Source organism: Plasmopara halstedii (genome assembly GCF_900000015.1).
Source record: "Plasmopara halstedii genome assembly, contig: Scaffold_2364, whole genome shotgun sequence".
In the NCBI taxonomy this organism is placed as follows: domain Eukaryota; phylum Oomycota; class Peronosporomycetes; order Peronosporales; family Peronosporaceae; genus Plasmopara; species Plasmopara halstedii.
This window is the reverse complement of record NW_020189271.1, coordinates 40,443-67,100: the sequence shown is the minus strand read 5'-3', so window position 1 is coordinate 67,100 and position 26,658 is coordinate 40,443. Positions and strand designations below refer to the sequence as shown.

Sequence of the window (26,658 nt, the reverse complement as noted above, 5' to 3'; positions counted from 1 at the left end):
AGGTCATAGTGATGCATTGCTAGCATTAAGCCCGAATCAGCATGCTGGTCAGAGGTGCTGAAGCATCTGGCGGGTCTTTAGACCGTTAACACGTTTCATGCGCGCGTCCATATCTGCTTCCGCACCTAAGGATGTCGGGCCAGCAAAACCAATCAGATTTTGGGCAGTATCTTCATTTTTCGGGGTGGCCACCTACCAGCGACGTAATCACTCTGATATGCGTCAATTTATAAATGGGGTACACAGTAACCATTTTACAAATCGACCCGACCTACGACTTATAACAAAGATTTTGTGCAGAGAAAAGCATCTTGTCATTCTTTGTGAGAGATGTAGTGACGACGACGCTACAGACAGTATCACGAGGTCCGTATAGATCTCAAATTACTTCGAGCTCCGCATGTGTACCATGATTACAGCCAGGGCATGCTCTATAGTAGGAAACCCGGGTCATGTACAGAAAAGTCCCACTCAGCAGCTACCGGTAAGTGCGGGAATCGATCTGTAAGCGGCTGCTGATCGAGACGCTTTCTTGACAGCAGACACACCCTTGCCAGCAAAAACAGCTTGCAATTTTGTGGTAGACGTCTCCCGACAGGTACAGCTTACACCAAGACCTTCCGCACCGACCCTGCATTTTTTTGATGATACTGTGACCACCGCATGGAATAGGGAGTACAACGTCTTTTACACGAGGTCTAATAATGTACAAGAAGTGGATTATCGATAAGCGTGATAGTGACGATGCACGTCAGCCATGCTATGGAGGTTGGGGGAGATCTCTTGACTACCGGGCAGCTACGCGTTTCTTTTAGATGTCTCGCATGTGATAGTGCAAAGCGACTGCTCACATGTATCTCGGCTGAGACGTACGAAGTATCATAGAGAAGCCGAGTTTTCACAGACACAGACGGCAACAATTTGATTTAATTGTGTCTTGTAGAGGTCGTGCTTCATGGGACGCGGTCCTTACAAGAGTGACTCCATCTCAGAGAGGTGGAGCCCTCAGCATAGAAATGCTGGCTTTTACCATCAGCATCCGGGATCGTTAAAGCTGTGGAAAGTCCGGAGAGATTCTGGATCATTGTATAGTTTAGGACTACGTAAATCTACCAAAACTACCAAAAAGGTGGACAGTATGTGGAGAAATTGAAGAAGGATTCTTGAGACGATTAACGAATTTGGGCTTCTTGCAATTTTGATACTAAAAAAATGTTAAAGGGTATTTTAGACCTTCAATTAAATTTTAAGAATTTGATCCTTTTCCGTCCTGGTACTGGGATAAATATATTTTTTTAGCCTAAATATGGCATGTGGGCTGACAGGAAGTCTAAAGCGGTAAGTGTAAAGCATTATCCTCTAGTGGAGCATTAGTAAGAATAAACTCACGTATTCTAGTCGTCAGGAGCCTATTTGGTGAAAGATATATGTACACGACAGAGCGTAAAATTATTCACACTAAAATTAACAATGTTGCTAAGTGGCTTGAAATCTGGTCGGAAGGTAGTTGTGGCAATGAGCTGTAGTCTTTTAAGAGGTTGAGAGGTAATAATCGTTCAGTTTGTTTTTAGCGCGTATTATTGATGAAAAGCTAATTTCACCTGTATCATAGTGTTCCCAGTGGGGAACCAGTAAAAATGGGAGGCTTGGATTCGAAAGAAAAATGCCTGTCCCTGTCAAATATTGCCATATTTTGAGAACAATCGTGCTTCAGAAAAGCACAGTTGATTGTATTAAGTTTGGTGCTCTTGACTTATCTAACCGAGTCAAACCTCAATGAGTGATAATATACACCTTCTTACTATTTTCGGCCTTCCAAGAAGAATACTTTGGGAGTGGTCAGTACTGTCCCAGGGACTGTTTGTTACGCCAGAGTATTGACCGTATCGTGCGTCACACTATTTTGACGGTATATTTATCCAAAGTCTTACATAGCGCGAAGCGCCGAATGTGATGATCAATTTTAATAATTCGGGTAAGGCATAAATACGTAACCTTAATCTTATGCCAATACTGATAAGTGTGTAATTGTAGCCAACAAGATCCAGGTTAGACAAGAACCAGGTTGGCGTCGTTTGAAGGCTAAATCGGCAGCCAGGTATTATGCACAAATTATGGCCACTGTATATTACCTTTCGAAGAAAAAAGTAAATGAGACACGGTCTGGCCTACTACTTGCACAGCTGTTCCAGTACAAATTATACTGACATGGCACGATAACTCACTGACATTTTTGAATTTCAAATGGTGCTACGGTGTAGTAGAAAAGGAAGCTCTGAATTTTAGGAAATAAAGCTAATGCGTGCCCAATTTAGCTTTTTCGAATCCAGATCAGCCTTGAAACGCTTTTCGTTAGCGGTACTTAAAACGCCCTTGTTCGTAAAATCATAGAATATGAGGCTCCACTTCGGCAAGATTTCCCAGGTGCCGACACCCCGCACGATCTAAAGTACTAGTTTTTGGAATGATGGCAGTGTTGATCGTCGATGCGCGCTTCTCACTACTAGAGACGACCAACCTCGCGGTAAGTTTGACCCATTTTGGTAGTTGCTTCAGCTTCCTCATGTAGACAAGCGGTACTATAAATGTCAGGAAACGAATGTGATCGACCTCACCAGGACGTCCGCATTGTCCTTTGTGCCTTGAAATCTTCAGCATGAGACGACGCTCTGAATGCATTTTGGTTTTACTGAAGCTCGTTTGAGCAGTTTAAGAGGGTAAGATGGCATATTTTTATCATTCAGTGCGTGAGCTTAGTTTGATACGTATCAACACTTTTTCCCGCTTCTGATACATAAGGCACACTTCTCGTGTAGGTCAAGGGCGATCCCAACTCCAGCCGCTATAAGGGTAGGTAGTATCATTGGTATGAACTGGGAGAGTGCTCGCGGAGCGAAGGCCCGCATACTTATGCTTTGTTGGAACTCTGCATCAGCGCGGCAAGCGATTCTGACGTAATCAAATCGTAACCATGATGTGCTGATTAGGTCAAGAGTCAGTGTGCATCGTGCGCTTCAAGAAGAGCAAGCTGGGCATTTCATGTCAGACCCAGCTCGTCAAGTGAATCAGAGCAAGCTGGGCTTTTCATGTCAGACCCAGCTCGTCAAGTGAATTACCTCGACACTCGGACCGAAACGTTCTTGAGTCGAGTCAGTCAAAAAGATCAAGCTATTACCTTGGACTTGTTGGGTCAGATGCGTTAGATCCGTAAGAATACTCCTGGGTAACTATGCCTATGGAGCAGGCACGGTAAAGTGCAGAGGAAGGAGATGTACTGCAAGCTCAGGGAGAACACCACTTTTACGAAATCTCTTCGAAAGTAAAATAGGTGTAAATCTCAGTGTTGTCATCTAGGGTAAGAACTGGAACTTTGTGTACTTAACCCTTACACATTTTTAATAGCATGGGATCACACATCAAATTCAAATTGAGGACGAGACAGCGTTCCACGCTGCCAAAGCTATTACGTTCTTGTCAATGTTTATCATCGGAGTATCTCGATACAATCATGTTAAAACAAACTCCGAAAAGGAGGAGTCCGTAATTTATGAAGCTGCGAGGCGCACATGAGAATATAAAGATAGTATATTTTGGGAGATAGTAAATTCATAGTATTTGTTCTCGGAATACTAACTCGCAATACGCGGTTGAGGCCCCCAATTTTGCTCCAGGCATGAGCGCACGAGCCCAACTGCGCGTTTGGTGATGCTAGCTCTTAGTCTTTGTGAGCTACACGATAACCACTATATGTTGACTATGAGTTCTTGTGATGCACATTTATAATGTTAATTATTCTTGTACACATATATAAATTAACATGTTTTTCCTAGTCTTATAACAATAATGTCTTTCTTTTCCGACGTGCGGCTAGGTAACTCAGGCCTAGATATTTGTTTAATTGTAAATTTGTTTTATACAGCCCGTTTTGACAAATTTTATAACGCGCCAAAAATTCTTGAGGTGAAAAAAAAGGTTTTGAAATTAAGGACCTTGCTGGATTCCGATGGATTTATCATAGTGAACTATCTGGACTATCTGTACGCAATAAATAATATATCAGCTCAGAACGTATTTGCGAGTCCATATGAAATTCTTTCTAGCTTGAAAAATTAGATTTGAATCTTGCGCATCATTCCGCCGCAGCTATCCTGAACACTCAGAGCCCAAAAACAACTTAATCGCGCAGCCTTGTTTAAATCCTAGCGCTCGAGAAATACTCTGGTATACAACGGTAGGCCGGCTGAAAAGTCAGGTTTTTGTTATTTTTGGGGACCTCCATTCTTTTTCTATCGGAGAGAAGCGGGCAGCATTTTAAAGCTTCCGTTACGTCGTTTTGTTTGCCAGCAGCAGACAAATAGTTCAAAATCTCAGCCTCCATGCGTTTGAGGTGCTCCAGATCGATCCGCTTCTGGGGATTGCGCATTTCGCGATTGTCTTAATGACATTGGGTTTGGTATCACTCGCGCGCTGCAAGCAGCATGTTGAATTTTCAGCAAGAGGCTGCAAGCGACTTTCTTGCTAAGCTCGTCATAATCAGTCATTCAATAAATGCTGTCATCTGCCTGCATTTGGTGTCTGCTAATAACGGGTCTTAGAACTTTTATATTGACATCACTTCTCCAACAATCACGCTTCGCACAAAATTGCCCAACGTCATACGTAATCTGCGCTAAAAGCATACATTCCGAACACACTCGACTTCGCATACGGCTGCGATCCTCACAGCCTCAACAGTTTGACAATGGATGTGACCAAGTTCTTCACCCTGGCGTTGATTTTAAGGATTTTTTCCGTCAAAATTGTTAAGAGCATCCGCCTGCTGTCCGCGATTTTCCAACAAGGCTAACATCCAGAACGTCACCAAGTCTTACACTTCAACTTGATCCTTCTGCCTATCCCGACCATCTCATTGCAGCGTGCAATTACTTGCAAAAGTGCGTTGTTGAGGATTCCGCACGCCAACAGCTTTGACGATGAATTCAGCAACATTTCGGTGTTCTAGCCGCTGTGCAAAGAGATCCTCAACGCGGGATATCGAAAAGGAATTTTTGCTTAGTAATCCTAACACAAGACATTGACGGGCTATCTGGAAAGAGACAAAGCCACAATTTTGTCTGTCTCGTCCTGCTTTTTGGTTATTGCACATTCTGTCTTGACAAAGCTTTTTGATACGATCGAGACTCTACCACTTGATATCGACAGCTGACACGTGCAATAAAGTACCGTGTGATGACTATTCACATGCCAACTTTCGCTGTGGCGTTCATGATCGATCCCATTAAATTTGACATGCGAGCTCTGCTCTCTCTTATTCACGAGCTCCAGCATTAACGAGGGCTGTCTGATTGCTTCTATACTACTTTCCTTAAACTCGGCTACAAATCGCTTCCTGAACAAGCCGCAATGATTTGCGCCGGTAAAGGCAGTAAATTGGCTTATACTCTGCAGATGGATCGTGCGTGCTTCATCGTGACGCGATGTGGGCCCAATTCGCTACTATACAAGTCAAAAAATTAAAGATATCTTAGATAGAAATTATATAATTTCTATCTAAGATATCTTTAATTTATTACTCAAGCTGACGCCGTTGCTTCTACAGTGCCAGGTAAGTTCGCCGGACTATGAACACATAGCTTTTGTGCTTTTGTGGGTGTCGCTTTGTAGACTGGCCTAGGACCGGGAGTAACTTGATTCGATACGCATAGGATTGATCCAAGGACGCCGAAGATTGGTCACTAAAGTGGACGAGCAATCACACCACTGTGGTCTGATAGTTGGGTGGGAGGAGGCCCTTCTGACTGAAAATCCCTATAGTGTAATGGAGGGGTACGGAACCCGGTTCCAAAATGGGTTGGATGGCTTTTAAAAAACTTTGTCCTAGCTTATGGGTTTGGTAGCTGAAATCTCTTGTGGGTGCTCGGCAGTAATGCGATGACAGACGCAACCACAAGACCGGCAAGCGCATTTTCAGCAAACTGCGCATTCAGCTTAAATGCAATGCTGTCGAATGTGATTGCGTACAATCTGGTTATGCTCAAGTGCACATTGGCCAGGAAGAAGGCCGGACATTTCTTTATCACTTGGCGTTGCTGTGGTCAACCAACGTCGGAGACTTAGACACATTGAGCGAGGATGAGGTCGTTGAAGACGATTTTAGCAGCGGGAATGCATATCTATTGACCTGTTCTTTGACGATGGGATCGTCCGTGACGGCGATATTACTAAGCAGGGCAATCTCAAAATTTTGTATCAATTAAAGTAATATTTGCTCCGTTACATGGAGGAAGTATAAATAATTAAATTCATGTTTCGCATCCAAGTCCTCGTAAGAAAATGTGGGCATACAGCGTAGCAGAATCTCGCTCAAAAGCGATCTATAGTGTCTGTCAAGTTTGACAACAGTTTTGTTAGCTATAGGCCAAGAAAATAGCTTTTGCTACTGCCAGTTTAAGCTTTGAAATTTCTGATCATTTCTAGTACATCTATCATAAGAATATTAGACGTAACTCTGATTATCATTGTACAGTGCAGACTGAGCAAATGCTCGGTCTTGCAAGATTATTTCTCAATCTGGGGCTAAGCGCTATTTGCTTCATCTTTCTTTACCTGTGAGCCGGCATAGAAACCAAGCCGAGTAGCTGTATAGCCACCTAATTTGTATGCAAATGTATATTTTAGTCATTGTTTTCAATAACTCAAATTCAGTGCTACAATTGCTGATAGTAAGAGTTTTGTCATTTTGTCTTCCAGTTGATCGACAGTCCGAGCTTGCGTCCACAAGTTTTTGATAAAAACTTGATGTGAGAGTAAGCTTTGATAGGATGATGTGATGCCATAGTATCAAATCACATGATTCCGGACTCCTTCGCTGTATTATCTGCTAACTGTTGAGCGATGACTGTTCACTTAGAGAGCATGGTCATAACTTCAAAAGTTGATTCGAGCCGTCTGACATTGGCGACGCGGATTAGATTTGTTCGAGTCGTCTGACGTTGGCAACATAAATTAGAGTCGGTCAAGACGAATCGTTTGCAAGATGATGCCATCCGGATATTCCTTGGCGTTATCTCCGGATCAGTTTGTGCAGTGTTGTTTTAGTCCTTATGCGCGACTCTTGCTGGACGCATATGATCAAAAGTTGGGGACCATTTGTGCTGCGCTTGTCAAGCTTCTGATTGAGTTATATTAGCTGCATCTTTACCAAGGTGTCGGTGGTACAACTAGCTCGAGTGACGATCGCCACTGTTACTTTTTAAATTTATAAGTCAGTGCTGGCGGGAATTGATTGCGTTACCATTTACGGTCTGATGAGCAAGGGACTCGCCAAGTTTGAACGATTTGAAAGCCAACTTTCAAATTAAAGGCTTGTTCTATCAAAAAGCTGAAGAGCAAGAGAGGCTGTGCATCAAGTGATGGTGATTTCATGTCTGATACAAAAAAGCTGGCACTCTCGTACGATCCAGGGCACTGGAAATTTCGCTATCGCTCGTGTTGTGCCTGAAATAACTAGAAGATCTCGATGTAGTTCCGACCGAAGTTTCACAATTCTGAACAAGTATGAACGTTTTGTGTAAACTTGACACAGGTATTCAACATGTTCGAAAGCAGAAGAAGATGCAAATGTGGTATTTAGTAAATCACTACGATTAAAGATGCGTTCAAATCAGTTGTGTTCAAAGTCCTTAGCAATCACAAGCTTTAAGCGCCAGTTTTGCTAAACCAAAGGCAAGAACTCAATCTTCTAGCACCTTCCACATCATCTCGAATACGGCAAACGAATCGCGATTACGTTCAACACAGTGTTGACCAGGTCCTCGAAATTGAACGCACGTTGAAAGCCACTTCAATCTATTTGAAACCCTGCAAAGTCTTCCCTTGGCATGTCCGCGAAACTAAGGTGATTGATTGAGATTCTTATTCGCTTAGCTCCGCCGTACAGTTTGTCGGTCAAATTCATCGCAGGGGATGCATCAGTACGTCATCCGACGTGACTACAAATGCTCACTTACTTCTGCATCAGAATTCATTTTAAATCTCAGCGTCATTTCGTGCTCAATAAAGCAGCGGATCAATCTTCATGTCCTCGACCATTTTTCTACCACCAGCTTTGCTATCACTATGTAGATCAATTTTTCGTTGGTTGCGTCACAAAACTGGATACTTTCGGGCGTAAATCCTTTCTGACATGGATGTGTTGTTTATCTTAAACATTGCATTGCTAAGTCGAGCATAAAGTGCCAAAAGAGATTGAATTTGCTTTGCTGCAGACATATTCATTAAAGCAAAGGTGCACAAGATACGGTTGTGGGTCAAACTGTCTCGCTAGGCTCATACTTTCCTCAGAAGCAGGCGACAGCAATCATTTATGTTCTAGAACTTACACAAAGAGTCTATGGTCATGGAAGTACCTATGAGTGCAATCAATTATTGAAAGCCAGAAATTTTTCTAGTGCGAAAAAATGCTGCTGTTGATCGACGTTCCACGCCCCACTTCAAGGAGATAGTCTCATTGATAAGCTAATTCCACTATCGACGAACATTAAAAGCGGCTCGAAATAGTATCAGCATCATTGATTCGTGGGTTGCAAAATTACAGTATGTCGAAGTGATGAGGCGAGTTGTGACACTAACTACAGTACCATGTTCTTGGTTTAACTACAGCGATGTGGTCGATAGATGCGATGTTGTAATAGAAGACGACGATCTTAGCGAACTGATTGAAGTCGATAAAAACTCGGGAGCAATCATAGACAGTTCCCAACTCGCTTTTTCTTTTGCTATCTGTATGCAGCACAGACAAAACCTAAGCGAACACTGTTGAAACGATCCCGAGTCGGAGACATGCACGGTCATCTTCTTCATCACGCTGCATTTTGAACAAAACATTTTTCGACAAACTTGACACATTACACTCGATTCGGAGAACGGTAAAGCAAATTTACCGAAAATTTTAGCACAAGTCTCACAACTTTGAGGCAACGTCTGTGTCGTATCTTCAGCTGGTGATTTGCTTGCGTGTTTCATAAGCCATCGAAGTTTTTTAATTTGCGCATATTCGACGACAGCAGTAGTACAAATGACAGCATCCGCTGCAATTGCATCAGAGAGACGATTTGGCATCTCACCGCGAGAGTTGAAGAACGCACGACAGAAAATGTTGACTTTACCTGGTCCTGCTTGACGAAAAATATTGCAGAAACTTAGAACTCCACGAACGATTCCCAAATGAGTGAGCTCTGGGATATCTCGTAAAGTTATAGAGTGCATTAACATGTAACCAACTCTTTCACCTTTCGAGTTACGCGTGAAGCCCGTCGATTCTAGAATGAGAAAGTCGCGTTGATGAAAAATTCCCGTGAGCACAATTGGATGCTCTTTTGCAAACCATTTGATCCCAAGGAATCGATAAGGATCTTTCCGAACTGGCGATCTGATTGTCGCAATAAGGCGAGCATCATCGAGTCTATCGTTAATGTGTGAGCTACGCAACATCCACGCTTCGTCGGTAGCTGCGATACTTCCAAACAAACAGTCATCAACAGTGCCACATATCGTACCATGCAAAGCTATGAGTGCTACACCAGGAGGTCTCATTTTTTCCATTATACTGTTTCCAGCAATTCCAGACGCAGTCGAAGAGGATGCTTGACCTCCAACTTCCAGTTCGACACTGCTGTAGCTACTGACACTACCAAATCGAGAAAATTCATGTTCTCTTGGCAGTGATGGATGATGAAGTACTGGTGGTAATTGTGTAGTAGGTGGACGCTGCTTAATCGCTTTTTTTCGTTGTCGATACACTTGCACTCCCTCTTTTGATCGAATGAGTTTCCAGTCAGGGTATCCAAACTTAGATCCCTTGGCTATGAAACGATCATTTGCTGCTACAATTTCTTTCACGACGGTGTCTGCTTCCTCAATAAAAGCAGCACGTTGTTCTTCTGACAACGTGACGGGCGGAAACGCGTCTTTTGGTAATGTGAACTTCATTTAAAGTCTGGCTGTATTTAGGTGAAGTAGCTGAAGCAGGTTTGAAAGTGAGAGTAGCATTAGACAGGCTACACCGCTGCAACACCGAGGATTACATTCTACTGTCCTAGTTAGCACATAGAGCTTGTACAGTACAATCAAATGACTGTATAGATAGCAATACGCGTCTCTTCTGATCCTTCACGTTCCGACAATACATCAAAATCTTCTTTAAATTAGCTATCAACATCATTTTCAAGGAATCCGGCGACAAGAACAATCGGCCCAGCGCTAAGATTTATTGCTTACTGCATTAGTAGTACAGTAACAAGGAGTTGTGCGACATTCTTCTCTCTTGTGCTTTCTTACGACTTAGGTATCTATCGTATATTGTCTTCGAGGTTTGTCAGCTTCTTTTATTCAGGTGGTTTATTAAGAACATTTGTTGTCTCGAATCTCTTAAACTATTCACAACATATTGCAGCGCAGGCAGAACTTGAGTTGAAAATTTATTAACAATCATACAACCAATAGCCTCATTAGCATTTTAAGTAGCTACTGTACCAAGAAATGGCTCTCGGAGATAGAACCGCCTCATTCACTCGTAATCATACATTTGGACTACAATCCAGTTTTAGTATTCTCTGATTCTCGAAGATTGCATATTCTAGGCCACGAATAACAATCCGAATCTATGGCTGTGAATTAACGAAAATGTATCATACATGTCCTGGTGGTAAGTCTTCGATGCACACTTTAGCTTGAGATTCATGCACAGCTATGTGTGCGCATTAGCTCGACAGTTAATGGAACGATCACGGGCCTAACTGGTCTCATTACCAGCAAAAAAGAGAGACAGTAGGCAGATTACAACGCTAATGAACATACCACTAAAACTGACGTCTCATTCTTAATTCACTTTTGTGAAGTTGAATGCATATGGAGTGACGTGTCGTAGAGAAACGTAGAAATCGCGACAGCACAATATAAACTTTAAGGACTAATGCACTAACGATGGAAAGTACCTAGTCCATAACTGCGCAGCAATATATCGTGAGGATGAGGAGAAGTGTGTGACAGCAAAGCCAATATAAGTGAAATTTTCGGCCGCTCAAAGTGTAGTCCAAAAAAAGTTAAACAGATCCACTACTATGTACGAGCCTCGTATTATCGACATGGAATGAGGATCGTGCGATTCTGGGCGGCTTGACTGTAAATGGCTGTGACATTGCTGATGCAAATACTCTAAATCAAAGCTTCTTCTTTGCATTACTGAACGTAAATTCTTTATGTCAAAGATTTTTTATGCAAGATGCATGGCAACCTCATCGCTTAAATCGTATAGTGTGATTGGCGATACGTTAGTAATCAGCGGTGCATGAATTATTGTAGCGCTAGATATCATATAAAACTGATTACAAATTTGAAAGTTTGCATCAGCATGTTCTGAATTAAGCTGGTAAAACACAGAGCTGCACAGATTAATAGTTCTGTCTATACGAAAAGAATCAAGTGCAATTCGCACTAAAACTATTTGTCACAATGTTCGATTATTATCTTGTTTCGGTAGAGGCTCTTATCTCTGCTTCTGGTAGATGATCATAAACCTAATCTTTATGCGTTTCGTAACGTCAAATAATTCTCTGTAAAAAGTGCGCGGCAACTTCGTATCACTTGGTTACACTTGTCGTCGACCCTACAACTGAGTTGTGTGAAGATTGTATCCTCCATGAGGATGGAATACAAAATGCTTGACTATCTGCTTATGAGCCTTTTATCTATCTTGGGTCTCGAAAAGATCAGGAAATCTGCACCAAAGGGCCGCAAGCAGCAGTTGCTCCTCTGGCCGCGCTCAACAGCTTTGATGCTTTGGTGTGACAAGCCCAGGAGCGTTTCAATTGGGAGATAGTGCAGAGTCAAGATGTTGCCGCCGTAAAGCCGCTGAGGTTTAATATTCAGGTGTTCGATAGTCGGAGCGAAGTAGATTTCTCCTTTTGGATGAGAAACTGATCACAACCATGGGTTTAAAATGTTTAGCGCGTCGCGTATTTAATCTCAAAGCTAGGGACCAGACGTGCAATAAAGCACGAACATGCAATGACTCGGTCAAAAGGAGTTTTCATCGTGGGACAATTTGCAGTGACAGGTGTTGCAAGTTAATCGCACCGCCACACCAGAAAAATCGTTCAGGACTGGTGGGTATGTTCAGAAATTCAGAGCTTTTAAATTCGCAAACGGCGTCATTCCCTTTTCCAAGAGTGGTAAATCCTATGATCATATAACGGATCTTCGAAAAAAACCTCGCGTGAAGACCTTCCGCATTCACCCTGCTGCCTTCGAGAAAACGGCGGTTGCCGCATTCAACGCGGTGCACGACTTCCGTACCATGAGAGCAGAATGTGTTGTTGGAAACGTAATCTCTGTGAGCATGAAAGCACCGATGAGTCTCAGCTATTCTGAAGAAGAAAAAGTGATATCTGAGCTGTTGAACAGGTCCGCGACCCGCAATGACGAAAAAAATATGCGCCTTGTACACCCTCTTCGCTCTAAGAAGGGTCAATGTTTAGCAAGGGTGGATGATAAACACTTCGCAGGAAAACGGCGATTCCCAGTAAGCGTTAGCTGCCTTATTTATAAAATGGATTTATCGTACTCGTGCAGGTTGGGGTAGAAGGAACCTAGCCCCCCAAAAAATGGCTCTCATTGAGAGAGGTGGGGCTCATAATATATGGTTGTTGGTTGCAAATATGGATGTATCGGATATTGGGAAGCTGTGGGTAATCCCAATCTGAAACGGAGTTACATATACCCTAATGCGAAAAGGTAGGTCACACAAGATGGTGTGACCGTAAAAGGTGTGGATTACACAAGTCAGTGTCACAAAATGTTGTGGCTACACCGTAACAAGAAGCCAATACGTGGCGGGGCTACCATTAATTACGTTTCACTATTTAATCGATATAGGCGGCTCGGCCGCAAATAATACAGTTTCAATTTTGAGCGGAAGAGTTAATTTGCCTTGGTTAAGGTTCTATGTACTCTTGGAGGTAGCGAATTGCGATCCGCTACAGTCGAACTGGTTCTGGTATAGAGCGAAGGTCGGTGACATTTAGTAAGCTTCCTCTGAGCAAAGAGCTACGGCAGCCCCACTGCAGAATTGACTGAAGGGCATCGTGAAACTATTTATGGGTATGACTGTCGAAACCAAACCTAGGAGACAGTTGTATAGATGATCATTAATACGAATACAGTCTTGGTGGGTCTTGCGATTGGTATACTGATAAAAATCGAGAGTCACTTTGGTACTTCAAGTGGTGTTTCAGGATCTAAAATAGCACTAAACGCTGTCAAGCTTTAAATCAAGATACGAGATATGACGTCAATGTAGTCATGGCGTGGCTGAGATGTCACGAGTCATCGCCCGACTGTGAATCGGTAAATTAGATCCCACGCTCTCTTTCTTAATTGCGAATGAACGAGTCAGGAGATCCTTCTGCAAGAAACAGAAGGGTTTCGGCGCCGGCACAAAACTGCGACAGATTTCGTGCTGAACATGGGCTTTTCCAAAATTGATAGCTACGGCTTTCTTGGTGAGCTCGGAAGCCAGAAGCGGCAGCGAGCCAAACGTTAGAAAATAGATTTAAAAAGGTAATTGTAGATCGCAGTCTTCAAAGGGCATCTTTGTCGAAACGAGAATGACCAGCTGTCTGTCAGGGTTTCCAGAGCATATCTCTTGTGGGACGGTATAGTACAGCCGTGAGATTGGAAGCGACTGGGTGTCGCAATAGCCCTTGAAACAGCTGGTAAGGTTAAAAGCGAATGAACGTCCCTAGTTCGAGGGTCATGCTGTGGCATTTTTTCAGAAAGACGGAATGGGTCATCGATACCAAGTAACTACCACTCTGCGAAGCCCAGCGCGGGAAATGACTGGAAGTATTATCCTTTGCAAATGAAGTGACCAAAAGAATCATAGGGCTGTTATTCTACCTTACTACCTCCGACAGAAGTTCCTTACTATACCTTGTTGAATTTCACGATGTGGTAAGGGGTGATCCATCACTCGTGTTACACTGGGAGGTAGTTTCACGAAGTTGATTTGGGCCTGAATCCAAATATTACATCAAACGACAATAAATCTTTTCAAGGGAGCAATGTATCGTTACTGCATTTTGCTTTCGTGCGAGGCACGAAGAGTGTTTAGATAAAAAAAACGTACTCTCGGGGTCAACTATCTGTGTCGACGAGTGGCAAATGAGGCAAGCATACACAAAACTATATTAGTGCCAACATTCTAGCGCAACCGTCGAATCCTCAAAGGATCTGAGACGAGCATGGTTTCCTGTAATTTGATCAGCGATCGAGTGGATGTTTATTATCCACTGATACCTAGAAAAACAGCGATATACCTTTCACCGAGGTGAGTACTTTGAGCTGGATGCTTTAGTGGTGGCAGCAATGAATTGGGACTTTCAAGTCAGCAATCTCGTGATGTAGCTATTCAGACCACATCATGGCTCATTTCTCAGGACATTTCATTCATAAACGTTTAAAGTGCATGAAGTCGGATGTGGAAAACTACATTGCCTATGTGAGCGACGCTCGAGTATAAACCTCTTCGCCAATAAAAGCAGGTGAGTTGTTGTGCACAACAAAATCCGTTCCGTAAGTGACTCATCAGAAAGCAGGATGTGCGGGTGGTCCCGCACAGATAAATTTATCGGCTAACAAGTTGATCTGTCTCGAAAACACAGCGTCTTGGATTTGACAACCACTTGCAGAAGTATGGTCAAACTGTCGCGACTAAACATGATTTACTAAGAAAGTCAAATGATGCTAGGCTGCTGTAGAACAGGCGGCTTTATGGCTGTAAATGGAATCCTTTTGTCCGCCCCGAAACTGGCTCTTAAAAATCTAAATCAGCTATTCCTTTTTGTTAATGACAAACCAGCCCATGTAATGAGCTGCGCTTATGCTTAAACATATGTCAATAGTTTTAACGCTTACTCATGGTTAAAAAAGCTCAAGGCTGGATAGGCTTGTATACGTTACTTCCGCATGTTTCACTACCCCAGAAGTTTTGGTTTTGCAGCGGGAGATAAAACTAGGATAATGCGCAAAAATGGGAGGCGACGTTGCACTCGCTGATTAATGAGTAAGTCATAAATTGAGCGTAATAAAATTAGCAATTTCACTAAGAACAATTCTGGAATGTTTGGTAGGCATGGATATAGCAATAAAATTTGCGGTCTAAGGGTCTGAATATATTTGTTTGCATTTTACCAACCAGTGCTCTAGCTCCTTTCCTAGAGCGACGTCGTAATAGTGATTGGTTCTCTCAGTGCTTCGACAATGTTACACCCCTTGATGGGTAAATAAGAGTTTTGGTTGCACACGGCATGCCTGGTAGGTGGTGCTGACATCTGTTCCTTCGTCACAACCAATCCGGAAATACCTCGCATACATAAAGACTGTTTAGAAGTGACCGCTCTCGCGCGATTGGTTCCTGTTGCACCACGCTCTAGTTACTTTTCTGGTGAATCACTAAAGTATAACTATCCTTATCTTGTTAAACATGAAAAACCCGAGAAGACTGTTTCACGCACTCCAAAGTATTCCTATCGACCTTTGGTTTACCTTATCTTAGCAGATTGTAACTAGCAAAATATTTCAGCTGATGAAAGATTCTGGGTGAGAGAATAATATCTTCGGCCTTATGACCTCCTATTTTGTAACCCTATCGACAACAAAAATTATTAATATTCGTGTCCAACGGCTCCGAAGACTATCACGATATACGATAAAGATTTATTTAGTATCATTGTAAAGAAGACATCATTCTTATACACAGCTCATGTTCGGAAAGTAAATCACGTACTTGCTACCTAAGAGGCGCTCAATTTGGCGTCTGGACGGTGCCTGTTAAATGACGTTGTTATATTGTATTTTGTATATTTACAAATAAAAAAAAACATTTCTCGCGGAGGTGTCCTGCAATTTGTTGTACTTACGATTACTCACCACTCACTCAGAAGGTACAGGCTCAAACGTCAGAATTACATACGATTAACCTCATCCATGCCGATGTTGAAAATGCTGCGTCGCGCTGCGTATCCGAGCATGGTAAAACTATGATAATACCAAACATATTCGCTCTACTTGCCTCCTCCTCTCGGTAAATCCCTGAAATGGAAGGTCGGGCTTCTACTCTGGGTCGACAGACGAACTTTTTGCACGTTTCCAAAGAGAACAAAGCTTAATGAAACCAGCTCAAAAACACAACGTTTTACATGCATAGGATTTTTTGCTCTGACCATCAACGTGCTAGGAAAATTATGACATTAGTTTTAAAAGCATCGTGTAGTGTCGTTTTGCTTCCAAGTGTCGTAAACAGTAGGTAGTGTCACTGATGCCAAATACGGGTATAATATCCGCGCGGCTTGACATAGAGACTGAGCGGATGTTGAAGTTTCCTTGCACCTTTTTGTAACACTTTCAAGTCATTATGAGAGTGTCACCCTGTTTAATCTTAGCCTAGATGTCAATGTTCGATCTCAGATTAAGTATGGGAAGCTGACCTTCATGGGCTATGGATTATTATAAACCCATACTTTTTAATGTGACGCATTTCTTTTGTTGTGGACCGTTTGTGAGCACAAAAACTGCAATGGAGCAGGAACTACTTTGTCGTAGGCGTTTTAGTCATGATAGCTTTGGTGTAGGCACAAGACTGATCAAAACATTATAGCGACAATATTACCAAATGCCTTAACATAAGGAAAAAGGGCTGTGGATTGTGACCTCAAAAGTGATATCAAGAAGATGAATATTTACAGCTGTTACCCGGGATATATGAGATTTTTGATATATTAACCGAGTGTATGTCGCGGTCTTTAGGGTTTGATGCCGCACCAGCGAGTTTAAGAAGCTTGGCGTAGCGTCCTCTACAGAAAGACCTATCGGAGACAGAAAATTGCAACATTCAAATGATAGAGGCAAGCTCTAATGTTTTCATAGATATATTAATACCTGTCATGATTTGACGTAACTCTGGGTAAGCAATAACGTCTGGTGGGCTTTCACGGTTTTAGAGGCTCCATGGGTTATAAGGAAAAAGACTAATTAAAACCGGGCATTCACAGGGATGTAAATCTTTTTTATCATCCAAAGCAAAAATATTTTCAGCTTTGCTTAGCGGTCGAGTGACCTAGCTGTTTAGACCCTATAGTGCATATGCATCAATCTTTTCAACGTAATCACGGTCGGTGCAGTGCACGTAAAGTTGAACGTAAACATACATATCAAACAATTGAATACACTTCTTGAGTGCAAGCGATTTTGTTTGCCATTGCTGAACTTGACATTATCGCTAAAAAACTCCGTCAGGAGAGCACAATTGGAAAGCATATCACGCTTAGATGTTTCAAGGATCAAAAGCAGAGTAATTTTGCCAGTAAGAAAATCTCAAATGGATTCGAGAAAGTGCTTTGGTCTAGTATTTGTACAAAGCAGTAAACTCAACATTGACATGGCACGCCCCCTCACCAATATCTTTGATCTCTTAAGATATTAAGTGGTGCTGGGGTGTGGCAGACAAGTCGACCTTTGTGCTGAGAATTATAGCTTGATACGCGCCCTTAATTTCTGACGTCCGCATTAGTGTCAGTGCTCTCATTCCGTATGTGGCGCTCCCGTATCTGTCAAAGGCAGCGATATACTCCAAGCAGTATAAGTGCACCATTGTGTTTGGGCTTTCCATTGTAAAATTAGCAAAAAAGCGTCACCTGGTTCATGACGAGACGCTTATACGGTGACTTACGATCTTCTCAACAGGGAACACCGGCTTAGTTCTGAGCATTTTAGTGCATACAGATCATAAATCGTTGTGCAAAACAATGTTTCCAGCACTTTTTTGCAGAGGATGGCGAGACAACAATCCTTTGAAGCTTAGAATATTCTAATAGAAAGTTTTAGAGGGATCGGATTAATGTGATATCAGCGTTTCCGGGATTCTGAGCTGAAATCTGTCACGTCATGCATCGATGAGATAAAATGGACAGCTTACGGAAGCGAAGATAGCTCATGTCTTGCAATGCTCAGGCATCAAAAGCCGTAGGGATTTCAAACTCGGATGCCTTGATCGGCGCGTTCGGTCTCATATTTGCGCCGCTAATCTCTTTGTAAATGTATTGGTGTGTGAGTTTCTTTATGAGGTGGACCTAAATTACATATTTCTGCACGAAACACATGATACGGTTTGGTGGCCACCTCGGTAGAGAAGTGTTATATGCAATGGTGAGCGATGAAAATCCATGGGTTACATATATACGAATAAGCGATATTTACACAATAATCCTTAGATTTTAGCAAACTGGCCAAGGCTGCCGACGCATGTGGCGAGGGTTTGATACCTGACAATGCGATACGACTTTGATATTGAGCTTTCAAGAGGTGTAGATGAAACAATTGTTGTGGTCTCCTTATGTTTTTTTAACAAGATAGCAAAGCATCTCTGCTGTCAGCGACACCGATACAGGTGACGATACAACCAAGTGATTCATTAAATTAATGCTGGAAAGATGGCCAGCATCACAAATTGCTATTTTTAGTCGATTGTTACCCAAACCTCATGACAAAAGACTGCACATATCTGCCACTGGGTATCCGAAGACAAAAGCTCAGAAGAAACGCGAAACTTGTGAAGATGAGGGAATCCCCCGGAGCACTTGCGCACGTAGCGATTGTGATGCTGAGGCAAAATGACCCTACTGAATGAGCATGCCTTGGATAATGCAGTGAGAATATCTACAAGCATTATTTGATATTTATGTTTAATTTTGTCGATTCCCGTCATATTTGACTCCGCATTGGAGTGTCCCCAATCTTGCTGAGGAAGAGGCTGTCGAAACGATTCGGCTTGCCGATATCGGCTCGATTGCACTTTTGAGCAAGATTACATATTTTTACCTCGCCAAATTAAGTATCATGCACTGAGTGTTAGGCACTGTGACTGGAAAGCGGGATATGGAAGTCAACACACGGAGATCAGAATCAGACGAAACACACTTGCACTAGAAGTCGGCAAAAAGATATTTTAAATGTTGTTGGGCAGCCAAAATGATCAAGTTGAAGTCTCCCACATTGAAATTGCTACGGGCAAACGCTTGATAACCTAAAAGCAATGCGGAGACATACAGTTTTTCGGAGGCTTATCAAAGGCAACGATGATTCCGCTATTATCCAGATTTTGATATGCAAAGCACAATGTTGAAGACAGTGTTATGGCTCGATCATCCCCTGTTGCTAAGCTACCTTTTGCTCTAGAGCAACCATGAATTTTGCGCCGCATTGATCATCTAATTGCGCAACTTACCGAACGCATCTAAAAATTCCTCTCGTCAGTATCGAAAGCTCTGCTAGACGCCAAAAGACAATCGTTGTGTCGCTAAAACCGAGAGGTTTCATAAATGCCATCCCGTAATCTTGTTTTCAGCGGGACCTATTTGGTGCGCAAGTCGGACCATTTCCATGTGTAACGAACAGTTCCCACGAGGTTGTGACCAGTATTTGGTGGGATGGAAGAGTTATCTTCACTTCGAGGTTTTAGGGAGTTGAGGGTCCAGATCGACGTTTTCCAAAATCGCTGCTGCTTATGACTTGGCCTACTCTTTATCGTTACCTCCAATATTCAAGCGACAGGGTTGCTTAGCGTAACATGATCCCACAAGCGGGTAAAGACTGGTCATGTTTCAGCTTAAACCTTGCCCAAAAGCTGCATCAGCAGGCTCGGATGAATAGAACTACTTACAACAACAACAAAATGAGGGAGGAAGAACCTACTTGTAGGCCTATGTCGCGCTATGTTCCTTACAAAGTCAAGTAAAACAAAGATCTAGTTAAAGTCTGCTTTACTTGATTTATCACACAATCTCATCAGGTGACGCCTTCGCTCAGTGCGTAAATAGGGTAATATATTCTAACTTTCTCACGTGAGTGTTAAGACTAAAGGTATCAGCCTTATTAGGGTTATAGATTCACACGATAGCTGCTGCTCTAGGCACAAGCGCTACTCCTGTGTTTAAGCATGCGCTTTCGAAGCAACTTTCACGACCCAATTTTGTTCACTGCTTACAGATATAGCCCGCACGCGTAGGCGTATAAAGACACAACCGTGGTAAGATGGGCAACCTTTGAAACGCCATTCGTTAATTACCGCTGCGAGGGTCGCACCACTTCTTGTTCCTTCAGATCAGCATTTTGGCTGCAATTACCAGGTCCAGATCATACGTAACGACCTAAACTTCGTTGTGAGTCTAGCTGTGGGGTACCATACTCCACCGTTTAAAACGTACACAGAATTCACAACTCATTTGGAGATGAGGTTGAACGTAGATTACGCCTAAACTTCGGGGAGGTTCTTACAAATGTGAGCGGCTTTGTCGTATGTCTCTCGGTGAGGTTTAGAATGCTGAAGAAACACTGTTCGGGGACAACTGAAACTTTGATGACTAAGGCGTTGGTATTCGGGGACGCGACTACTTAGTGGATCGTTGATCCGTCTAAAGAGAGAGGACTAATGATGTGGGTGGTGCTCGTTAGAGCATGTACTGTCATTTGCAAGTGAAAGAGAAGAGCTTCAGGCGTAGTGGGTGTTCGTAAAGCGATTTTTTGCGACGTTTTAATATACAAATCAAGTTCGACCTCCGGGTTTGTACAAATCTGGGTATGTACCGATTATAGCATACACTTATTGCACTTCGGGCTTAAAAGCTCAGAAGTACCAACGTAAAGTGCCATGATGAAGTATCTGAATAGGTACCGGTTCGAATGAGAGTGATCGATTCCATGAAAAAGAAGTCGGAGGACCTTGGGCTGTTAGCCTGACGCCATCCGGTAATTTTATCGTACAGAGTAAACAGATATATTCAGTACTAATGCTAATCTCGAGTAAAAATGCAGATTTAATACCGAGTTACTTAAGCGACCTTCCCCATCCTCTGTGCGTTAGCTCGTATATACGGGGTATGCGTGGTCAACACAACCCTGTTGCATGATAAACTTGAATATACCTATCGAAGATTACGCTTGTTGTAAGATATATAACGATAAGCATTGGTGTTCGGCGTTACAAATATCGATGGCTCGTAGTCACATTCTAAAAACATTATGCATCCTGTGTTAAAAAGCATAAAATAGGATTCCGTTTGCAAATTTTGCTAGACAGTTTATTGTCAACATTGCGAAGTGACGAGAAATTTCGCTAACGTCGACTATGCTATCCTCATCCTTATGATAAAGAACATACCAACGACATGGCATTATGCAGTGTTAGAATAGGTACTTCCCATCACAGTGCAAGAGGAACGAATAAACTTGTAAACAAATATTGTATCGTCGTAATTTGGTAGCATGTGATTGGACATCTTTATGTCGTTGTGTGTTACATTCCACACTCAAGTTTTAATTGCTGCTCATGTATGTAGACAGTGGTATATTCTTGAAGGCTCCCATGTACGAGAACAAATATCATTGTAATCAGAAGCGCCTGGGTCATCTGTCTTTTTTCTTTGGTTGGTAAAGATAACGTAAATGTTTATAATCGTTCCATCAAATTTGCTCACGTTTCAAGCGGGATGGTATTTTCCAAGCCAACCAATCTCATGCTAGAAATTTGTATCGCAGCAATACCACTAGACAATTTCTTTTGCTAGTTCACAGCCATAGATCCGGATAACATTTCGTGGACCAGAAAGCTGCACCTTCACGAAATACTGTATTGTAGTTCAAATGTAGGATCATGAGTCTGAGACGATTATGAGGATCAGTGTTATTAACTGGCTCGATAGATGCGAATATAGGAAAGACCCAGATATCAATGCACAAGCTAAACTTGATCATTTGAAAGAAAATGCTGTCCGATCTTAATCTCGCCACAATTACATCAAACTTTAAAACTACGGTGCCTTATTCAATCTCCTGTTTTTGAGATACTATCTAAAATATTGGATATAAACATGCCATTAAACATGTCATTCAACACTGATACTTGAAGAAGAGTAACTTGGTAAGGGATAGTCGTAGTTTGGAAACATCCTTCATGCATCAACCTATGCGATAATTGACAAAACGATCTGCATCTTCCTGATGCCAATAACCAAATTTTCAGCATATGAAGTTCAAGCACTCAATGTTACTTGTTCTTGCAGTCTACTACCGAATTCCTGTAACTTGCATATATCGGACGCAATTTGTTTTCGTCTGGTGGACATTCTGAGAAAGAGATTGCTTGTTTTTATGGGATGTTTTGATATGTTAAGCATTCTCTATACAGTAATGCAATCGTACCGTACAAGTGACAAAGCCCTTTGCATTGTAGCGGTGTAATCATTCGATTGCCACCCTCACTTTCGAACCTGCTTCGGCAAATCCACGCAAAGAGAGCAAAACAATGAAGTTCACACTACCAAAAGACGCCTTTCCATTCATTACATTGTCAGAAAATCAACGCGCCGCTTTTATCGAGGAAGCAGACACTGTTGTGAAAGAGATTGTGGCAGCAAATGATCTTTACATAGCCAAAGGGTCTAAGATTGGGTACCCTGACTGGAAATTCGTTCGATCAAAAGAAGGAGTGCAAGTATATCGACAGCGGACGAAAGTGATTAAGCAGCGTCCACCCACTTCGTCTTTACCACCAGTGCTTCATCATCTGTCACAACCACAAGAACACGAGTTCTGTAGATTTGGCAGTGTCGATAGCTACAGTAATGTTGAATTAGAATCAGAAGGCCAAGCATCCTCTTCGTCTTCGTCTGGAATTGCTAGAAATAGTATCATGGATAAAATGAGACCACACGGTGTAGCACTCATGGCTTTGCATGGTAAGATGGATGGCACTGTCGATGACTGTTTGTTTGGATGTACCGCGGCTACCGACGAGGCGTGGATGTTGCGTAGCTCACACATTAATGACGGGCTCGATGATGCTCGCCTGATTGAAGCAATCAGACTGCCGAGTCGTACAGACCCTTATCAATTTCTTGGAGTCAAATGGTTTGCAAAAGAGCATCCAATCGTTCTTACGGGGATCGTCCATCAACGCGATTTTCTTATTCTCGAATCCACGGGCTTCACGCGTGACTCGAAAGGTGAAAGAGTTGGTTACATGTTAATGCACTCCATAACGTTACGAGATATCCCAGAGCTCACGCATTTAGGAATCATTCGTGGAATTATGAGTTTTTGCTTTATTTTTCGTCAGGGAGGACCAGGTAAAGTCAACATTTTCTGTCGTGGGTTCTTTGACTCTCGCGGTGAGATGCCGAATCGACTTTCTGTTGCAATTGCAGCAGAATCTGCGATCTGCTGTACTGGTGTTGTCGATTACGCGTACATCAAGAAACTTCGATGGCTTATTAAACACGCGAACAAACCAGCTGAAATCACGACAGAAACGTGCCCTCAATGCCCTCAACGGTGTGAAGCTTGTGCTAAAAGTTTGGGCAAATTTACATTACCGTTTTCCGAATCGAGTGTGGTGTGCCAAGTTTGTCGAAAAACGATATGTTTGCAATGCAGCGTGAGCAAGAAGATGACCGTGCATGTGTCCAGCTCAGGATCGATCCAACAGTGCTCACTGAAGTTTTGTCTATGCTGTATAAAGATAGCAAAAGAAAAATCAAGCCTTGAATTGGCCATGATTGCTCTCGAGACTTCGGCATCACATTCGGTGGGTAGTTTGAACGAGAATGTGATACAGTAGTCGCATTGTTCATACATCGAAAAATACCCTCTGATACCCGTCCTTACAAGGTACCGGTACTCAGAAACGTGATACTGTGCCAGTACCGGTATATGCTACTGACTAAAGTAGCTAGGTATACCGATACCAGCCCATATTTGCCATGTTTATTGGTAGGTATCGTTGGTGTTAGATTCCGCTAATATTGGGAGACAGCTCGCTACTACCTTGCCAGCACCTAAAATAGATATTATTGGAGACAACGCACATGAAAGGACAAGAATTCATTCATATATGCAACTCCACATTGGTTTTGACAAGTGTGTATTTTTTCATCGGTAATATGTCACGTTTTTTTGGTTCGGTTTGGATATCCTTCTTCTATGATCACCCCAACAGAGTCTTGCGCTTTGTCAGCGTTTTGCAAAACTCCAAGGGAAGCAAAAGTGTATTGGTTTGTTGTTGACATCGCACAAGGATACTTTGACACACGTACAACGGGGTAGCCGTGCACTTTGCGCAGGTAATGCTCAAAGTCCTTGCTAATAAACTCACAGATGGTGAATTTGTGCGTTCCTATCAGGGAATGAGGAACTGTATCCATTAACACACCTGGTGTTCAAGGTGCTCTGTCATAACAGAGTACATATATTCACGATTAATGCTATTTCGACTAATAGCAAATAATAACGTATTTTATACTTTGATATTAAATTTTTTGTCTTGAGTGTGCCTAGCAAGCCACAATTATCAATTTTTCGGACTTCCATCGTTTTCATAGATATCATTATGTTGGTATCGATGAGAGTTCACAATTACACACAATTGTATCATATATTTATAACAATTGTGCAAGGGTGGGAAAAACAAAATGACAGTACTTGCCCTTTGCACTACGTCTCTAATAGTGGATTGGTGCGCAAGATACTTACCTCTTTAACCCCCTTCTCACGATGTGAGCCACAGCGTACACACATATATTTTTTCAAATATTGCCCAAGAGTGAGCTCTAAATAAGTATCTAATGCGCTTGGAGTCTCATTCCACTCTTTGCACCCGATGGTGCTTGCTCCTATGAACTTCCTCGCATCGGCAATTCTCCCCTTTACATACTATAATAAAGCTCAGCGAGCATGAAAAGTCTTAATCCTTGCACCCGCCGACCGAAAGGCCAGATTCCGTGAGGAAACCGGGATAAGAACGCTCGCAGCAGCTTTTCGAGTCATAAGCTGACATCAACGCCCTCATCGAGAGGTATACAGCAGAGCCGTTTGCTTAGGAAAAGGCATAATCTATTTTCTAACTTTTTCTATGCACAAAATATGCCTTCCATAACCTTTCACTACCGAAGGATGCCTGCAGCAGAGCTCGCGACGACGCCTAGCTCCTCGCTTTTGAGCTGGGTCTTGTTCAGGGAGCCTAGCTTGCCCGTCTTTAAGAGCAAGAGTTGCATACGCCGTGATTATAAATCTATACATCCGATGTTGCTCGCCGCACCTTTGCAGAGTGTGGGTTGTCCGCTTGAAGTGAAAGTATAGTTGGCGCCCGGAAGTCGCTCAATGATCGATTTTTGACCCTATCGATCACAACTACCCGACAGTACTGCCTGCGCTTGGAGCAGCAGCCGTTGCGCCTATTCTTACCCTCAATGAGGACTGTACCTTGGGTGCTGAACGAAGGCAAAAGTACCTAAAAAAGGCTGTACGACGTTTATTAGCCCAATTTTCTAATCAAAATGTTGTTGTTTTAATGCTCGGTAAGGACTATATTGTCTCACTCATCCCACAGCTTTACGAGTCAGCTTTAGTGAGGCAAACGTCCCAATCGAACGCGATTTGTAACTTAACTTTGCCAGCAACAAAAATATGCAAGTAAAATTTCTGCCTGAAGTTCTTGCTGCTAATAACCCTGCCTTTCATGAGACAGCTACCTCAGCTACCGACCAAGTCTTGATTTTGGAGTCAGGTCGGGCCTCATTCGCTAGTGGGGAGTGGCGCGCCGGACAGCCTTGCCTAATCTTCTGAGAAGATAACGACAATTGGTATACCAGGTCGTCAGCGGCAGGTGTGCCTGAGAAATCTTTTTGGAGTGGGACAATGCAATCTCATGACTTTTTACGGTGATGTATTCCTCCCATTTTACCATACAATGAAAACAGTGCCGGTAAATCCCCGGATCACTATCCGATCAATCTAATGTTTCACCACTCTTTGCTCATCGAGCAGAGTCGGCAGAGGCCGTAAGTGTCTCGACTGGCGTTTTTTTCATTTCCTCAAATCAAAGCGGCAATCTGACTATCAAGGCAGGCGCTGGTGCTGGCACGGTTCATCTCTTAGATATGATCTCTAAGTTACACAATCACATGAGATTCAGAATCAGTTGAATGCACAAGACCAAAGAGTATCTGCAAGGATGATTGAGACGCTATTTCGTGTTTGCAGCGGGGCTGCCGTAGCTTTGCGCTTAGAGGAAGCGTAAGTTAGGTCACCGACCTTTCGTACTATATTTAAAACAAGTACGAGTTTAGCGGATCGCAATCCGCTTACTCCAAGAGTAATTACAACCTTAACCCAAGGCTAATTAACTCTTCGGTTTAGATTCAAAACTCATTTTTATAGATTTTTATCTGCTGCAAAACAGCATAATATTAAATGCATAGATTATCCTAAATATGTATAGTAAAAATCTAAATACATGTATAACTACTGGCTATCCAGCCCCGTACCATATTCTCATTTGGGTGTGGTCACACCATGCCTATCTGGTGTGACACACACCCCTGTTACCAGGGTATGTGTAATCCCATTACACTCTCACCCATTAAGATTGAAAACATTTACAGTTCCATTCGATTATGCCTGAACGAGGCTTGGGTGTCCGTCAGACACTGCGTTGAAACGAAACGACTTCCGTGCTCAGTTAGCCCTGTGTCAATGATACCAATGTCTCCA

General features: G+C 42.6%; 7 protein-coding genes across 7 annotated transcripts; 3 read left to right on the top strand and 4 right to left on the bottom strand.

Annotated features, from left to right (window-relative positions):
- Positions 1 to 3,086: 3,086 nt before the first annotated feature.
- Positions 3,087 to 3,328, top strand: PHALS_03435 (uncharacterized protein; the record flags this gene model as incomplete). The annotated part of the gene is made up of 2 exons (XM_024717642.1): positions 3,087 to 3,189; positions 3,261 to 3,328. 2 exons carry the CDS (start codon positions 3,087 to 3,089, stop codon positions 3,326 to 3,328), a joined length of 171 nt encoding a protein of 56 aa, XP_024583121.1.
- A 781-nt stretch (positions 3,329 to 4,109) lies between these two features.
- On the bottom strand, positions 4,110 to 4,423 carry PHALS_03434 (uncharacterized protein; the record flags this gene model as incomplete). Its single annotated transcript, XM_024717641.1, has 2 exons — positions 4,110 to 4,199; positions 4,274 to 4,423. The coding sequence occupies 2 exons, from the start codon at positions 4,421 to 4,423 to the stop codon at positions 4,110 to 4,112; spliced, it is 240 nt and encodes a 79-aa protein (XP_024583120.1).
- Positions 4,424 to 6,714: 2,291 nt separating this feature from the next.
- On the top strand, positions 6,715 to 8,657 carry PHALS_14931 (uncharacterized protein). Its single transcript, XM_036407129.1, has one exon. It carries the CDS (start codon positions 7,998 to 8,000, stop codon positions 8,205 to 8,207), a length of 210 nt encoding a protein of 69 aa, XP_036263385.1. The 5' UTR covers positions 6,715 to 7,997; the 3' UTR covers positions 8,208 to 8,657.
- Positions 8,656 to 9,990, bottom strand: PHALS_03433 (uncharacterized protein; the record flags this gene model as incomplete). The annotated part of the gene is made up of 1 exon (XM_024717639.1): positions 8,656 to 9,990. The coding sequence occupies one exon, from the start codon at positions 9,988 to 9,990 to the stop codon at positions 8,656 to 8,658; it is 1,335 nt and encodes a 444-aa protein (XP_024583118.1).
- Positions 9,991 to 12,002: 2,012 nt separating this feature from the next.
- PHALS_03432 (uncharacterized protein) lies at positions 12,003 to 12,247 on the bottom strand (the record flags this gene model as incomplete). Its single annotated transcript, XM_024717638.1, has 2 exons — positions 12,003 to 12,030; positions 12,114 to 12,247. The coding sequence occupies 2 exons, from the start codon at positions 12,245 to 12,247 to the stop codon at positions 12,003 to 12,005; spliced, it is 162 nt and encodes a 53-aa protein (XP_024583117.1).
- Positions 12,248 to 19,138: 6,891 nt separating this feature from the next.
- Positions 19,139 to 19,440, bottom strand: PHALS_03431 (uncharacterized protein; the record flags this gene model as incomplete). Its single annotated transcript, XM_024717637.1, has 2 exons — positions 19,139 to 19,286; positions 19,340 to 19,440. The coding sequence occupies 2 exons, from the start codon at positions 19,438 to 19,440 to the stop codon at positions 19,139 to 19,141; spliced, it is 249 nt and encodes an 82-aa protein (XP_024583116.1).
- Positions 19,441 to 22,414: 2,974 nt separating this feature from the next.
- On the top strand, positions 22,415 to 23,728 carry PHALS_03430 (FYVE-FINGER-CONTAINING RAB5 EFFECTOR PROTEIN RABENOSYN-5-RELATED; the record flags this gene model as incomplete). Its single annotated transcript, XM_024717636.1, has 1 exon — positions 22,415 to 23,728. The coding sequence occupies one exon, from the start codon at positions 22,415 to 22,417 to the stop codon at positions 23,726 to 23,728; it is 1,314 nt and encodes a 437-aa protein (XP_024583115.1).
- Between the last annotated feature and the right edge of the window lie 2,930 nt (positions 23,729 to 26,658).

What these genes read in the sequence shown, in the direction of transcription:
- PHALS_14931 (XM_036407129.1), top strand. Translation starts at nt 7,998, where the DNA reads ATGCTCACTTACTTCTGCATCAGAATTCATTTTAAATCTCAGCGTCAT.